We start from the raw sequence: 15693 nt of genomic DNA, 5'->3' as shown, positions 1-15693 counted from the left end.
AGTCTTTAGAAAGTTTATTAAGTTAAAATTAGGTCATTAAATTGGGCCCTAATCCAACATGATTGGTGTCCTTATAAAACAGGGAAATTTGAACACAGAGACAGATATCACAGCAAAGACGAAGTGATGACACAGAGGAAAACACCACATGAAGAAGGCAGAGATTGGAGTAAAGCATCTACAAGCCCAGGAACACCAACGATTGCCAGCACATCACCAGAACCTAGAGAGCAGCATGAAACAGATTCTTCCTTACAGCTCTCAGAAGGAACCCATACTGCTGACATCTTAATTTCAGACCTCTAGCCTCCAGAACTGTGAGACAATAAATTTCTGTTGTTTTTAAGCACCCAGTTTGTGGTACTTTTTTCAGCCACCCAGGAAACTAATACAGAGCTGCTGGGTAATTACTCAAATGACTCGAAAACTTAAGTCCATGCAAAAAACTGTATATGAATGTTTATAGCAGCTTTACCCATAATCTCCAAAATTTGGGAAAATCCAAGATGTCCTTCATTTGTTGAATGAATAAATAAACTTTGATGTATCTAAGCAAAGGGATAAAAAATTAGCTATCAAGCCATGAAGAGACATGGAAGAACTTTAAATGCATAGTTGCTAAGTGAAAGAAACCAGTCTGAAAAGACTGCATTCTGTATGATTCCAATGATATGACACTCTGCAAAAGGCACAACTATAGAGAGAGTAAATGATCAGTGATTGCTAGGGATTTGGCAAGAGGGAAGAAAGGATGAAAAGTGGAGCACAGGTAATTTTTAGGGAAGTGAAACTATTGTCTGATACTATTATGGTGAATATATGACATGCATTTGTCAAAACCCATGAAACGCTGTAACACAAAGTGAACCCTAATGTAAGCTATGATTTTATTAATGACAGTGTGTCATCATGTAACAAATGTACCATAATAACAAAGTATTAATAATAGGGGAAACTGTGTGCAGGAGGGTGGGGAGGGGGAAAAGAGAGTATATGGGAATTCTCTATACTTTCTGCTCAATTTTCTGTAAACCTTAAACTGCTCTAAAAACTGGTCTGTTAATTAAGAAAAATACACTTTCACCTTTAGTAGTTGTGAGGCCTTGGAATGGTTTAACTTCTCTGTGCCTCAGTTTTCTCTTCTGAAAAAGGGCCAATAACAGAACTACTTTATAGAGTTGTTGTGAAAATTAAACGTGATAAGACATGTAAATCACTTAGTACAGTGCCTTGTACTTAGCAGGTAGTCAAGCGTGTTCTAATTAAAGAGAAGTCAGAGTTTCATAGATGTCACATACTTGTATTTGTTTTTGAAATAGAAGTTTTTGCCTTAGCTAGACACTAGCCTGTTAGAAATTTAATATATACATTTGCATAGAGTTTAATTGCATTACATTTCACATTGAGCTTGTGACTGGTACATAGTGTTGAGACAGTCATCTTAAATGAAAGAATCCTGTAATATGTGTTTTCCAACAAGGGTGAAGGACCTTATGCAGCTTCTTGGCCTTATGCAGCAGATGCAAACATTGCATGAAATTTACCAAGTGGAGTTTCTATGACAGATAACTGTGGACACATTTTAAATGCTTCATCCTTTGTGCTCTATTAAAACCATCCTGTTCAGACAAATAAGAATTTAGAGCCATATTAGTGCACATATGAGACCTTTAGGGACATTTAATAATGGCTTATCTCTTCTTATTTTATTAGAAATCTTGCCTTTATTAGCAGGTGAGGTTGAAAATCAGCTTCATGTTGTCTAACTCAATTTTCAAGCCCTAGCAACATAAACCTTATAGGCTGGTAGCGGTATTTGTAAATTAAAGATTGCTTTAATCTTCAGTGACAGAGATTCATGAAATATTGCTTTAAATTTGTGCTTCATGTGGTAAAGCAAATTGAATTTATTTTATAGACAAAAGCAACTTGAAGAAACCCATAGATTACTTTGGCCACTGAAGGGTATAAATTATGTCGAACTAAATTTTGTCAGTGCTGTGTTTGAGCTATTTAGATAAAACATGTTTGTGACATTTATTGCAAAATGATACCTTCTTCTAGACTCCTGCATTCTCTGGAGTTGAGTATAGAATGAATCATTATGGGAATTAGTAATCCTTCTCTTGACAGGAATTGCATTATCCAAGGATATGAAAATTTGAATGTATTTTTCTAAGTAAATTATTATGAAAAAGTATCCAAACCTATTATGATGAATTTGAGGCAAGCCAAAACATTATACAACCCACATGCATAATTTCTAGCCAAATTCACTGCCATTATTTAGGATTTTTAATGTACATTCATTCCCACAGGGTGTAATCCCACGTACAGGCAAGGTAAGTAAATCACTCTGATGGTGGTACTTGTTTGTTTGAAGTAAAGCAGTTCTTACAGAGTGTGAAGCTTTCTAGTGGACACCCCACCACCAGTGTTGGTGTTCCTGTTATTATTTCTCTCAAGAAAGAGCAAAAAGCCATCCATTATGAACAAAGCTTTGCACTAGAAAGAAAAAAATATATATGTTTTAAGACTCCAAGGACCAAAACGTTTATTGGGCAGAAGAGGCTAATGTGTATATGTGTATAAACATTAAAACATAGACAACCAACCACAGGGCTCAACAACTGGGGAGGAATGAAAGATGAAGCATGGGTAGATGGTTTAAAAAACTCTATAACTGTATCCAGAAAAATTATTATTTGGTAATATTTATAATCAAATTAGTGTAAGACTCAAATTTATTTATATAGCAAATGCCACTGAACAGCCTTTCAACTTAATAATTTAATTATGAATTATATTGGCTGCCATTAATTGGGAAGGAGATAATAAGTCTTTGATTAACAGTTGTTCATCTTTTTCTTGCCAAAAATGTTCTTCTAGACAAACGTAACCCAAAACATTGCAACTTATATTTATGTTACTTATATTGAACCATAGTGGCCATGACATGCATAGCATGTAGCCCTCTCTCCTACCGTTATGTACTGCTCCACACAAAGGAAGAATCACAACAGTTGGTGGGCTTCTCTGAATATTAAAGTTAACATATTTCATATCTGAAGAGGCTCTTTCAACCCATTTACTGAGTAAACTTCAGATTTTGCAAGGAGCCCAGAACAAGAGAAGGATCTGCAATAGGTCGAGGTTTCAGGGCAACCTGCTTTGACCCAATAGATCCAACTGCACTTAAAGGATAGAAAGGGACAATGCATGGAGCCTCTGCTTCATCCCAAAGAGACCATAATGCAGACTCCTAGGGTTTTGGAGTAAGTTACTCCTGTGTGCTATGTTCTGTGGCCAAAAAGAGGCATGATAATAGATTCCATACCAGAACAGGACTACCGTGTTTCCAGGTCAGTGAAGAGTGTTTTGTTGTTAGTTTGGATGATATCTCGATATTCCAATGGTAAATAGAACAATATCTCCAATTCTGGAACTGTATTGGGGTGTATCCACAGTTGGATAGGCAATGCTTCTGCAAATCAGAGGCCCCTGGCTACCCTTTTGGACCAGTCACTTAATGAGCTTAATCTTGTAGGGAGAGGCTATAGTTTTGTTGGTTTTTTTTTTAGCATCTTTATTGGAGTATAATTGCTTTACAATGGTGTGTAGTTTCTGCTTTACAACAAAGTGAATCAGGTATACCTATATCTCTCAACAAAGTGAATCAGGTATACCTATATCTCAGGTATACCTATATCTCTTCCCTCTTGCGTCTCCCTCGCACCCTCCCTATCCCACCCCTATAGGTGGTCACAAACCGCTGAGCTGATCTCCCTGTGCTATGCAACTGCTTCCCACTAGCTATCTATGTAAAAAAAAAAAAAAAAAAAGTTATGAAGAACCTAGGGGCAGGACAGGAATAAAGATGCAGACATAGAGAATGGACTTCAGGACATGGGGAGGGAGAAGGGTAAGCTGGGACGAAGTGAGAGAGTGGCATGGACTTATATATACTACCAAATGTAGAATAGAGACTATAGTTTTGAAATCCCTTTTGTCTTCATTTCTGGGAAGTTCTGAGCCCTCTCCTTATATACCCTGTATCTTAGGTTTTAAGCAGTTGGTTCAATTCCACCCACTCTTTTGAAAGTTGAAGGAAGCCCCCATTCCTACCTCCCAGTACTTTATTTTATTAATCTATTTTATTTTATTTTTAATTTAACTTATTTATTTCACATAAATTAAGGTTGGGAACACCATCAATTTCATCATATTTGGCTTCTTTATCTACAAGCCATTATACAGCCTTGCAAGAGGGAGCTTCCTTAGAAGGGTCTATTAAGTGATTCTGCCAGGTTACTTGGTACCCTTGGGTATTACCTGTCTTTCTGGGAGGAGGGATAGTCAACCAGGCCATGCATTTTAGGCCATTTCTATCTTTATTTCCTTTTACATAGAACACGTAGCACCCTAGCAACACAATCCTGTCTTGGACTACTGTACTTAGTTTCAGAGGAAGGTGAAAGATGAAAGATGAAAGAATAAGAGCATCGTTCCTCTCATATAGCTTACCAAATTGTAACTTCATTGCCTACTCCTCTTCATGGAGCCTGCTTATTTCTGGGAAACTCCCTTCAAGACCATTAATAACAACAAAAGAATGTTATCCTTGGTCTCTGGTTCAGGATGCAGTCAACACAGGAGATAAGTGACAAATTAGTGACCTGCAATTCGAATCATTATCATTGATGAACTCTACTACTCCCAGAAGAGTACTTTCTGAACCTCCCTTTGATATGTTTTTGATCTTTAGTCCCTAGGATCCCTTTGAAGGCTGTGATGGGTTTGGCTTTCTGCACCAAACTGTCAGACAAATGAGGACAAGTAACCCAAGAACACACACATCAGGCATGGAATGATGTTTATATTGAGAAACTTCTGATATAGGAGGACTAGTGGATTTGTAGTTCCTCCTGTAAAGGCAATGGAGAAGCACATAGGAATATAAGGCATCTAGATATCATGATGAGAGCTAGTCCCCAGCTGAAGAAGCATCATCACGTGACCTGGACCATGGGCTGAGGATTGAAGTCACAGCTCTATAATGTGATAGAACTTTGTCCAGCAGCACTGCTCTGCCACAGTAGGAGAGCACAAGCCCCTCTCCTATGATCAGGGACTGGGGTCTATGCTTTGCAATTGTAGATATATGACAGAACAAATCACTGGCTTCCAACCCTGATCCACCACTGCCTCAGCATTCTCACATAATTGAATTCCTTACTGCTTCTCTGTACCTCTTTTCTATGGAGCAGTTTGAGTTTCCAGCTAGTCTTGCTCTGCATTTACCCAACACTCTCAGGAAGACCAGCCTGCAGGGAATCAGCCTGGGAAATTTAATTCTTCTTACCTTTCATTTAGAATCTCTGAAGGGAAATGCTGAGAAAAATTATGTGATTTGAAAGTAACAACAGAACAAACTTTGGAGATGACATATTCACCTGGTAGATGAGTCCTTTGTAAAAAATAACAGCATATTGAAATACTGCAAAGCTTTGTATGTTGATGGTGCAGCAGCGATGTGGAAGGTTTACACATTAAGTTCAATTCAAAAACTGTGAAATTGAAGTATTACATTTTTCTATTCACAGAGAATCTCTGATATGTAAAGATTTGCCTGGAGTTCTGAAATCCACATTAAATAATGCTGTCAAAATGATGAATCTATTAAAATTCAAGCCTCAACATTCCAATTCTATTTTCAGCTTTATTTAAAGAAATAGGATCAGAACACCACATTCTACTGCTTCATACTGAAATATGCCCATTATAAAAAGCAAGAAAATTGTGAAGAGTTTGTGAATTAAAAGAACTGGTGCGTATGTGTGTGTGTGTGGGTGATGAGTGCATCTGTGTGATTATCACTTAGGAGATATTATTGAAGGAGAGTTATTGGGTTTCAAGAATGACTTACCTAATGAAAATTGTGGAACATTCAAATACAGTTACAGAAAAGTACAAAGATTATATATATATATATTATTTGCATATGTATACTGAAAAGGTTTGTGGATTCACAGTCAAAATTCAGCTTCGGAAAAATGAAGTTTAAAATGCTTCCTAATAGGGAGAAAGCCCTTCGGGAGGCTGTGGCCAGGCTCCGCCACCCAGCACGTGCCCCTTTACCGACTACTTCACCTTTGCCAATTTGACTTTCTACAAAGTGCGCACCGGGCCGGTGGGTGAGCTGCACCTGTGCCAGTTCGGGCCCCACGTGGAGACACTGGTGCCCCTTGCCTTCCGCACATTGTGGCTGCACCACCTGCGCAGCTACGTCTTCCAGCTGCATGTGGCCTGCGAGTTTCTGTGTGCGCTGCCACTGGGTGACTCCTGGCTGTCCCTCGAGACCCAGCATGGGCAGTTCATCAACTTCTTCCCCTTGGACCACCACGGGCTGTCCCCGGCTTCTATGTGCTGGGCCTCAACACGTACTGGGTTTTGCAGCCGTCGCACAAGCCGATATTCAAGGCCCAGTGACCCTGGGCTCTGTTCAGAGCCTCCCCTTCTCACGCCTAGCAGTTTTCCAACCTAGTTCTGCAAGCCATGTGGCTGACAGGGTCTTGGTGCTCCGGCAGGGTGTCAGGCCTGAGCCTCTGAGGTGGGAGAGTCGAGTTCAGGACATTGGATCAGCAGAGACTTCCTGGCCCCAATTAATATCAATCGGCGAGTGCTCTCCCAGAGATCTCCGTCTCAACGCTAAGACCCAGCGCTGCTCACCGACCAGCAAGCTCCAGTGCTGGACACCCTATGCCAGACAACTAGCAACACAAGAACACAACCCCACCCATTAGCAGAGAGGCTGCCTAAAATCATAATAAGATCACAGAAACCCCATAACACACCACCGGATGTGGTCCTTCACACCAGAAAGACAAGATCCAGCCTCATCCACCAGAACACAGGCACCAGCCCCCTCCACCAGGAAGCCTACACAACCCACTGAACCAACCTTATGCACTGGGGGCAGACACCAAAAACAATGGGAACTACAAACCTGCAGCCTGTGCAAAGGAGAACCCAAGCACAGTAAGTTAAGCAAAATGAGAACACAGAGAAATACGCAGCAGATGAAGGAGCAAGGTAAAAACCCACCAAGCCAAACAAATGAAGAGGAAATAGGCAGTCTACATGAAAAAGAATTCAGAGTAATGATAGTAAAGATGATCCAAAATCTTGGAAATAGAATGGAGAAAATAAAATAGACATTTAAAAACGACCTAGAAGAACTAAACAGCAAACAAACAAAGATGAACAACAGAATAAATGAAATTAAAAATTCTCTAGAAGGAATCAATAGCAGAATAATTGAGGCAGAAGAATGGATAAGTCACCTGGAAGATAAAATAGTGGAAATAACTACCGCAGAGCAGAATAAAGAAAAAAGATTGAAAAGAATTGAGGACAGTCTCAGAGACCTCTGGGACAACATTAAATGCACCAACATTCGAATTATCGGGTCCCAGAAGAAGAAGAGAAAAAGAAAGGAACTGAGAAAATATTTGAAGAGATTATAGTTGAAAACTTACCAAACATGGGAAAGGAAAGGGTCAATCAAGTCCAGGAAGTACAGAGAATCCAAGGAGAAACAAACCAAGACACATATTAATCAAACTATCAAAAATTAAATACAAAGAAAAAATACTGAAAGCAGCAAGGGAAAAGCAACAAATAATATACAGGGGAGTCCCCATAAGGTTAACAGCTAATCTTTCAGCAGAAACTCTGCAAGCCAGAAGGGAGTGGCAGGACCTAGTTAAAGTGATGAAAAGGAAAAACCTACAACCAAGATTACTCTACCCAGCAAGGATCTCATTCAGATTTGATGGGGGAAATTAAAACCTTTACAAACAAGCAAAAGCTAAGAGAATTGAGCACCACCAAACCAGCTTTACAACAAATGCTAAAGGAACTCCTCTAGGCAGGAAACACAAGAGAAGGAAAAGACCTACAAAAACAAACCCAAAACAATTAAGAAAATGGTAATAGGAACATACATGTCGATAATTACCTTAAATGTAAATGGATTAAATGCTCCAGCCAAAAGACATAGACTGGCTACATAGATACAAAAACAAGACCCGTATATATGCTGTCTACAAGAGACGCACTTCAGACCTAGGGACACATACAGACTGATAGTGAGGGGATGGAAAAAGATATTCCATGCAAATGGAAATCAAAAGAAAGCTGGAGTAACAATTCTCATAACAGACAAAATAGACCTTAAAATAAAGACTATTACAAGAGACAAAGAAGAACACTACATAATGATCAAGGGATCAATCCAGAAGAAGATATAAGAATTGTAAATATTTATTCACCCAACATAGGAGCACCTCAATAAATCAGGCAAATGCCAACAGCCATAAAATGGGAAATTGACAGCAACACAATCATAGTAGGGGACTTTAACACCCCACTTTCACCAATGGACAGATTATCCAAAGTGAAAATAAATAAGGAAACACAAGTTTTAAATGACACATTAAACCAGATGGTCTTACTTGATATTTATAGGACATTCCATCCAATAACAACAGAATACACTTCCTTCTCAAGTGCTCATGGAACATTCTTCAGGATAGATCATATCTTGGGTCACAAATCAAGCCTTGGTAAATTTAAGAAAATTGAAATCATATCAACTATCTTTTCTGACCACAGTGCTATGAGACTAGATATCAATTACAGGGAAGAAAACTGTAAAAAATGCAAACACATGGAGGCTAAATGACACACTACTAAATAACCAAGAGTGCACTGAAGAAATCAAAATGGAAATCAAAATATAGCTAGAAACAAATGACAATGAAAACACGACGACCAAAATCCTATGGGATGCAGAAAAAGCAGTTGTAAGAAGGAAGCTTATACCAATACAATCCTACCTCAAACATCTCAAATAAACAACCTAAACTTACACCTAAAGCAATTAGAGAAAGAAGAACAAAAAACCCCAGAGTTAGCAGAAGGAAAGCAATCATAAAGCTCAGATCAGAAATAAATGGGAAAAAAATGAAGGAAACAAGAGCAAAGATCAATAAAACTAAAAGCTGGTTGTTTGAGAAAATAAATGAAATTGATAAACCATTAGCCAGACTCATCAAGAAAAAAAGGGAGAAGACTCAAATCAATAGAATTAGAAATGAAGAAGGAGAAGTAACAACTGACACTGCAGAAATACAGAGGCTAGTGAGAGATTACTACACGCAACTATATGCCAATAAAATGGACAACCTGGAAGGAATGGACAAATTCTTAGAAAAACACAACCTTCTGAGACTGAACCAGGAAGAAATAGAAAATATAAACACACCAATCATAAGCACTGACATTGAAACTGTGATTAAAAATCTACCAACAAACAAAAGCCCAGGACCAGACAGCTTCACAGGCGAATTCTATCAAACATTTAGAGAGGAGCTAACACCTATCCTTCTCAAACTCTTCCAAAATGTAGCAGAGGGAGGAACACACCCAAACTCATTCTACGAGGTCACCATCACCATGATATCGAAACCAGACAAAGATATCACAAAGAAAGAAAACTCCAGACCAATATCACTAATGAACATAGATGTAAAAATCCTCAACAAACTACTAGCAAACAGAATTCAACAGCACTTTAAAAGGATCATACACCATGACCAAGTGGGGTTTATCCCAGGAATGCAAGGATTCTTCAAAATATGCAAATCAATCAATGTGATACACCATATTAACAAATTGAAGAATAAAAACCATATGATCATTTCAATAGATGCAGAGAAAGCTTTTGACAAAATTCAACACCGATTTATGATAACAACTCTCCAGAAAGTAGGCACAGAGGGAACTTACCTCAACATAATAAAGGCTATATATGACAAACCCACAGCCAACATTGTTCTCAATGGTGAAAACCTGAAACCATTTCCACTAAGATCAGGAACAAGATAAGGTTGCCCACTCTCACCACTATTATTCAACATAGTTTTGGAAGTTTTAGCCACAACAATCAGAGAAGAAAAAGAAATAAAAGAAATCCATATCAGAAAAGAAGAAGTAAAACTGTCACTGTTTGCAGATGACATGATAGTATACATACAGAATCCTGAAGATGCTGCCAGTAAACTTCTAGAGCTAATCCATGAATTTGGTAAAGTAGCAGGATACAAAATTAATGCACAGAAATCTCTTGCATTCCTATACACTAACAATGAAAGATCAGAAAGAGAAATTAAGGACACACTCCCATTTACTATAGCAACAAAAAGAATAAAATACATAGGAATAAACCTACCTAGGAGACAACAGACCGGAATGCAGAAAACTATAAGACACTGATGAAAGTAATTAAAGATGATACAAACAGATGGAGAGATATAACCATGTTCTTGCATTGGAACAATCAACATTGTGTAAATGACTATGCTACCTAAAGCAATCTACAGATTCAATGCAATCCCTATCAAACTACCAATGGCATTTTTCACAGAACCAGAACAAAAAATTTCACAATTTGTATGGAAACACAAAAGACCCCGAATAGCCAAAGGAATATTGAGAACGAGAAATGGAGCTGGAGGAATCAGGCTCCCTGACTTCAGACTATACTACAAAGCTACAGTAATCAAGACAGTATGGTACTGGTACAAAAACAGAAATATAGATCAACGGAACAGGATGGAAAGCCCAGAGATTAACTCACGCACAGATGGTTACCTTATCTTTGATAAAGGAGGCAAAAATATACAATGGAGAAAAGACAGCCTCTTCAATAAGTGGTGCTGGAAAACTGGACAGCTACATGTAAAAGAATGATATTAGAACACTCCCTAAACCCATACACAAAAATAAACTCAAAATGGATTAAAGTCCTAAATGTAAGGCCAGACACTATAAAACTCTTAGAAGAAAACATAGGCACAACACTCTATGACATAAATCACAGCAAGATTCTCTTTGACCCACCTCCTAGAGAAATGGAAATAAAAACAAAAATAAACAAATGGGACCTAATGAATCTTAAAAGCTTTTGCACAGCAAAGGAAACCATAAACAAGATGAAAAGACAACCCTCAGGATGGGAGAAAATATTTGCAAACAAAGCCACTGACAAAGGATTAGTATCCAATATATACAAGCAGCTCATGCAGCTCAATATCAAGAAAACAAACAACCCAATCCAAAAATGGGCAGAAGACCTAAATAGACATTTCTCCAAAGAAGATATACACATTGCCAACAAACACATGACAGGATGCTCAACATCACTGACCATTAGAGAAATGCAATGAGGTATTACCTCACACCTGTCAGAATGGACTTCATCAAAAAGTCTACAAACAATAAATGCTGGAGAGGGTGTGGAGAAAAGGGAACCCTCTTGTACTGTTGGTGGGAATATATATTGATACAGCCACTATGGAGAACAGTAGGGAGGTTCCTTTTAAAACTAAAAATAGAACTACCACATGACCCAGCAATCCCACTACTGAGCATATACCCTGAGAAAACCATATTTCAAAAAGAGTCATGTATCACAATGTTCATTGCAGCTCTCTTTACAATAGCCAGGACATGGAAGCAACCTAGTGTCCATCGACAGATGAATAGATAAAGAAGATGTGGAACATATATACAATGGAATATTACTCAGCCATAAAAAGAAATGGAAATTGAGTTATTTTTAGTGAGGTGGATGGACCTAGAGACTGTCATACAGAGTAAAGTAAGTCAGAAAGAGAAAAAAAAATACTGTATGCTAACACATATATATGGAATCTAAAATAAGAAAAAAAAGGTTCTGAAGAACCTAGGCACAGGACAGGAGTAAAGACGCATACATAGAGAATGGACTTAAGGACACGGGGAGGGGGAAGGGTAAGCTGGGACGAAGTGAGAGAGTGGCATTGACGTATATACACTACCACATGTAAAATAGATAGCTAGTGGGAAGCATCCGCATAGCACAGGGAGATCAGCTCGGTGCTTTTTGACCACCTAGAGGAGTGGGATAGGGAGGGTGGGAGGGAGACACAAGAGGGAGGGGATATGGGGATATATGTGTATGTGTACCTGATTCACTTTGTTATACAGCAGAAACTTACACAACATTGTAAAGCAATTATACTCCACTAAAGATGTTAAAAAAGATCTTCCTAATAATATTTAATTTGGGTTAGAATTTGAACCTTAAAGAGAAAATATTAAAATTTATAGAGAAAGATCTATGTAAACTACAGGGAAAATTTCAATATTGCATGTATTTTATTAATACCTATTTTTTGAGATATAATTGACATAAATGTATAAGTTTAAGGTGTGCATATTGATTTGATACATTTATGTATTTGCAGTATGTTAACTACCATACCATTAGCTTACCTCTCTTTTTTTAAATTAATTTATTTATTTATGGCTGTGTTGGGTCTTCGTTTCTGTGCGAGGGCTTTCTCTAGTTGTGGCAAGTGGGGGCCACTCTTCATCACGGTGCGCGGGCCTCTCACTATCGTGGCCTCTCTTGTTGCGGAGCACAGGCTCCAGACGCGCAGGCTCAGTAATTGTGACTCACGGGCCCAGTTGCTCTGCGGCATGTGGGATCTTCCCAGACCAGGGCTCGAACCTGTGTCCCCTGCATTGGCAGACAGATTCTCAACCACTGCGCCACCAGGGAAGCCCCAGCTTACATCTCTTATCATGTCACATAATTAGCATTTATTTTTTGTGGTGAGAAACTTTAAGGTCTAGTCTCTTAGCAACTTAGAAGTATATAATACCTTACTGTTGACTATAATCACTGTGTTGTGCTTTATCCCTCCAGAACTTACTCATCTTCTAGTTGCTAGTTTGTATTCTTTGACCAACATCTCCTCCATTTTCCCATCCCCCAGCCCTTGGTAATCACCATTCTACTTTTGGTTTCTAAGAGTTCAGCTTTTTTTCTTTTAGATTCCACCTGTCAGTGATATCATACAGTGTTTGTCTTTCCCTGTGTGACTACTTTCACTGAGCATAATGCCCTCAAGACCCATGCATGTTGTTGCAAATGTTACAATTTAACTTTTTTCTCATGGTTGAATAATATTACATATACACACACACACACACACACACACACACACACACATACATAGATACAATGTGTATATCTGTATCTGTATCTATATCCATTCCACATCTTTATCTGTTCATTTCTTGACAGATAATTAGGTTGTTAGCTATTGTGAATAATGATGCAATGAACATAGGCATACAGATATCTTTTCAATAATCTTGTCTGCATTTCCTTTGGATATACCCAGAAGTAGGATTGATGAATCATATGGTAATTTTATTTTTAATTTTTTGAGAAACCCTATGCTCTTTTCCATAGTGGCTGCACCAATTTACACTCTAGCTAACAGTGTGTTGATACAAGGGTTCCCTTTTCTCCACATCTTCACCAAAACTTATCTCTTGTTTTCTTGATGATAGCCATAAAGACGCAGATGTAGAGAATGGACTTGAGGACACGGAGAGGGGGAAGGGTAAGCTGGGATGAAGTGAGACAGTGGCATGGACTTATATATACTACCAAATGTAAAATAGATAGCTAGTGGGAAGCAGCCACATAGCACAGGGAGATCAGCTCAGTGGTTTGTGACCACCTAGAGGGGTGGGATAGGGAGGGTGGGAGGGAGGGAGATGCAAGAGGGAAGAGATATGGGGATATATGTATATGTATAGCTGATTCACTTTGTTATAAAGCAGAAACTAACACACCATTGTAAAGCAATTATACTCCAATAAAGATGTTTAAAAAAAAAGGTGTGAGGTGATACCTCATTGTGGTTTTGATGTGTATTTCCCTGATGATTAGTGATGTTGAGCATCTTTTCATGTATCTCGGCCATTTGGATATCTGCTCTGGAAAGTTGTCTATTTAGATCTTCTCCCCATTTTGTAATCAGATTGTTTGTTTTGTTGTTGTTGTTATTGAGTTGTATGTGTTATTTATATAACTAAACTAGAAGACCTTATACCTTAAAACTATGAGAAAGCATAGGGACGAAGCTCCTTGACGTTGGTTTTGGCAATGATTTTTTTAGATATGACAACAAAATCACAAGCAACAGAGACAAAAATCAAGCAGGACTACATCAAACTAAAAAACTTCTTCACAGCAAAGGAAACAGTTAGCAAAGTGAAAAGGCAACATACAGAATGGAAGAAAATATTTGCAAACTGTATCAAACAGAGGGTTAATATCCAAATTACATGAATACTTAAAAAATTTTAGAATAGTTTTAGATTTACAGAAAACTTATGGAATAGTATAGAGAATTTTTTTATACCTCACACCCAGTTTCCCCTATTTAATAACATCTCAAGTTAATATACTATATTTGGCACAATTTATGAACCAGTATTATAATTATTATTAATTAAAGTCCATTCTTTGTTCAGACTTCCTTACTTTTTACCCCAAGTACTTTTTCTGTTCCAGGATCTCATCCAGGGTACCACATTGCATTTAGTCATCAAGTCTCCTTAGGTCCTCTTGGCTATGAAAGTTTCTTAGGCTTCCCTTATTTTTGAAGGTGTTGACAGTTTTGAGGATTACTATTCAGATATTTTGTAGAATCTTTCTTAATCAGTTTCATCTCATGTTTTTCTCATGATTAGACCAGGGTCGTGGGTTTTAGGAGGAAAACCATGGAGGTAAAGTGCTGTTCTCATGACATCAAGGGTACATATTATCAACATGACTTTTCATTGCTGATGTTAACTTTGATCCCCTGGTTGAGGTAGTGCTTGTCAAATTTCTTCAAGTTACTTTTACCCCCTCTTTCCATAGTGTACTCTCCAGAAGGAAGTCACTGTGTAGTCCACACTTAAGGAGTAGGGGGTTATGCTCCAGCTGCTTGAGCGGACAGTATCTGTGTCAGTTATTTGGATTAATCTACATAAACTATTCTCCCCCATTTATTTCTTTCTTCAATCATTTATTTTTATTATTATAGACTCATTGATACTTATTTAACACTTTGACATATAATCCAACACTGGTAGTATTACTATTGGTAATAGTACTTTATTTATTTATAGCAAAAATTGTTCCATCTTCAGTTATGAAGAGCTCTTTCACTTGGCTCCCATGTTACTACTGGCATACCCTCATTATTATATTTTCCTTCCTAACCCATGGATTTACATATATCTATCTATATTTCTGTAGGTACCTATCTTTATATTAGGTTAAACAGGAATTTATACTAATGTCTCCAACTCTAATCTAATATTACATGGACCATTCTAGCCTTCATCCTTGTTTATCTGTAACCTTCCATTCCAAAACTGAGAAACCTGGATCCCACCATCTGCCATTCATTTGCTTAATTATTAAATATAATTTTTTTAAACATCTTTATTGGAATATAATTGCTTTACAATGGTGCATTAGTTTCTGCTTTATAACAAAGTGAATCAGCTATACATATACATATATCCCCATATCTCCTCCCTCTTGGGTCTCCCTCCCATCCTCCCTATCCCACCCCTCTAGGTGGTCACAAAGTACTGAGCTGATCTCCCTGTGCTATGCAGCTGCTTCCCACTAGCTATCTATTTTACATTTGGTAGTGTATATATGTCCCTGCCACTCTCACTCCTCCCCGTATCCTCAAGTCCATTCTCTACGTCTGCGTCTTTATTCCT

The 15693-nt window shown here is 38.1% G+C and overlaps 1 protein-coding gene across 1 annotated transcript in view; it reads left to right on the top strand.

The window, feature by feature from the left end:
• LOC309665542 (uncharacterized protein) overlaps positions 1–7583 on the top strand; it is a 406582-nt gene extending 398999 nt beyond the window's left edge. Inside the window, exon 7 of the mRNA XM_082472191.1 lies at positions 83–7583. Coding sequence (XP_082328317.1) covers positions 83–306 — 224 coding nt within the window. The 3' untranslated portion in view covers positions 307–7583. The remainder of the gene's footprint in view (positions 1–82) is intronic.
• The last annotated feature ends 8110 nt before the right edge of the window (positions 7584–15693 follow it).

The sequence above is a fragment of the Balaenoptera physalus genome (genome assembly GCF_965194825.1).
Source record: "Balaenoptera physalus genome assembly, chromosome: 8".
Taxonomy (NCBI): domain Eukaryota; kingdom Metazoa; phylum Chordata; class Mammalia; order Artiodactyla; family Balaenopteridae; genus Balaenoptera; species Balaenoptera physalus.
Note: the sequence above shows the minus strand (reverse complement) of the source record. Positions and strands in the feature narration are given on the sequence as shown.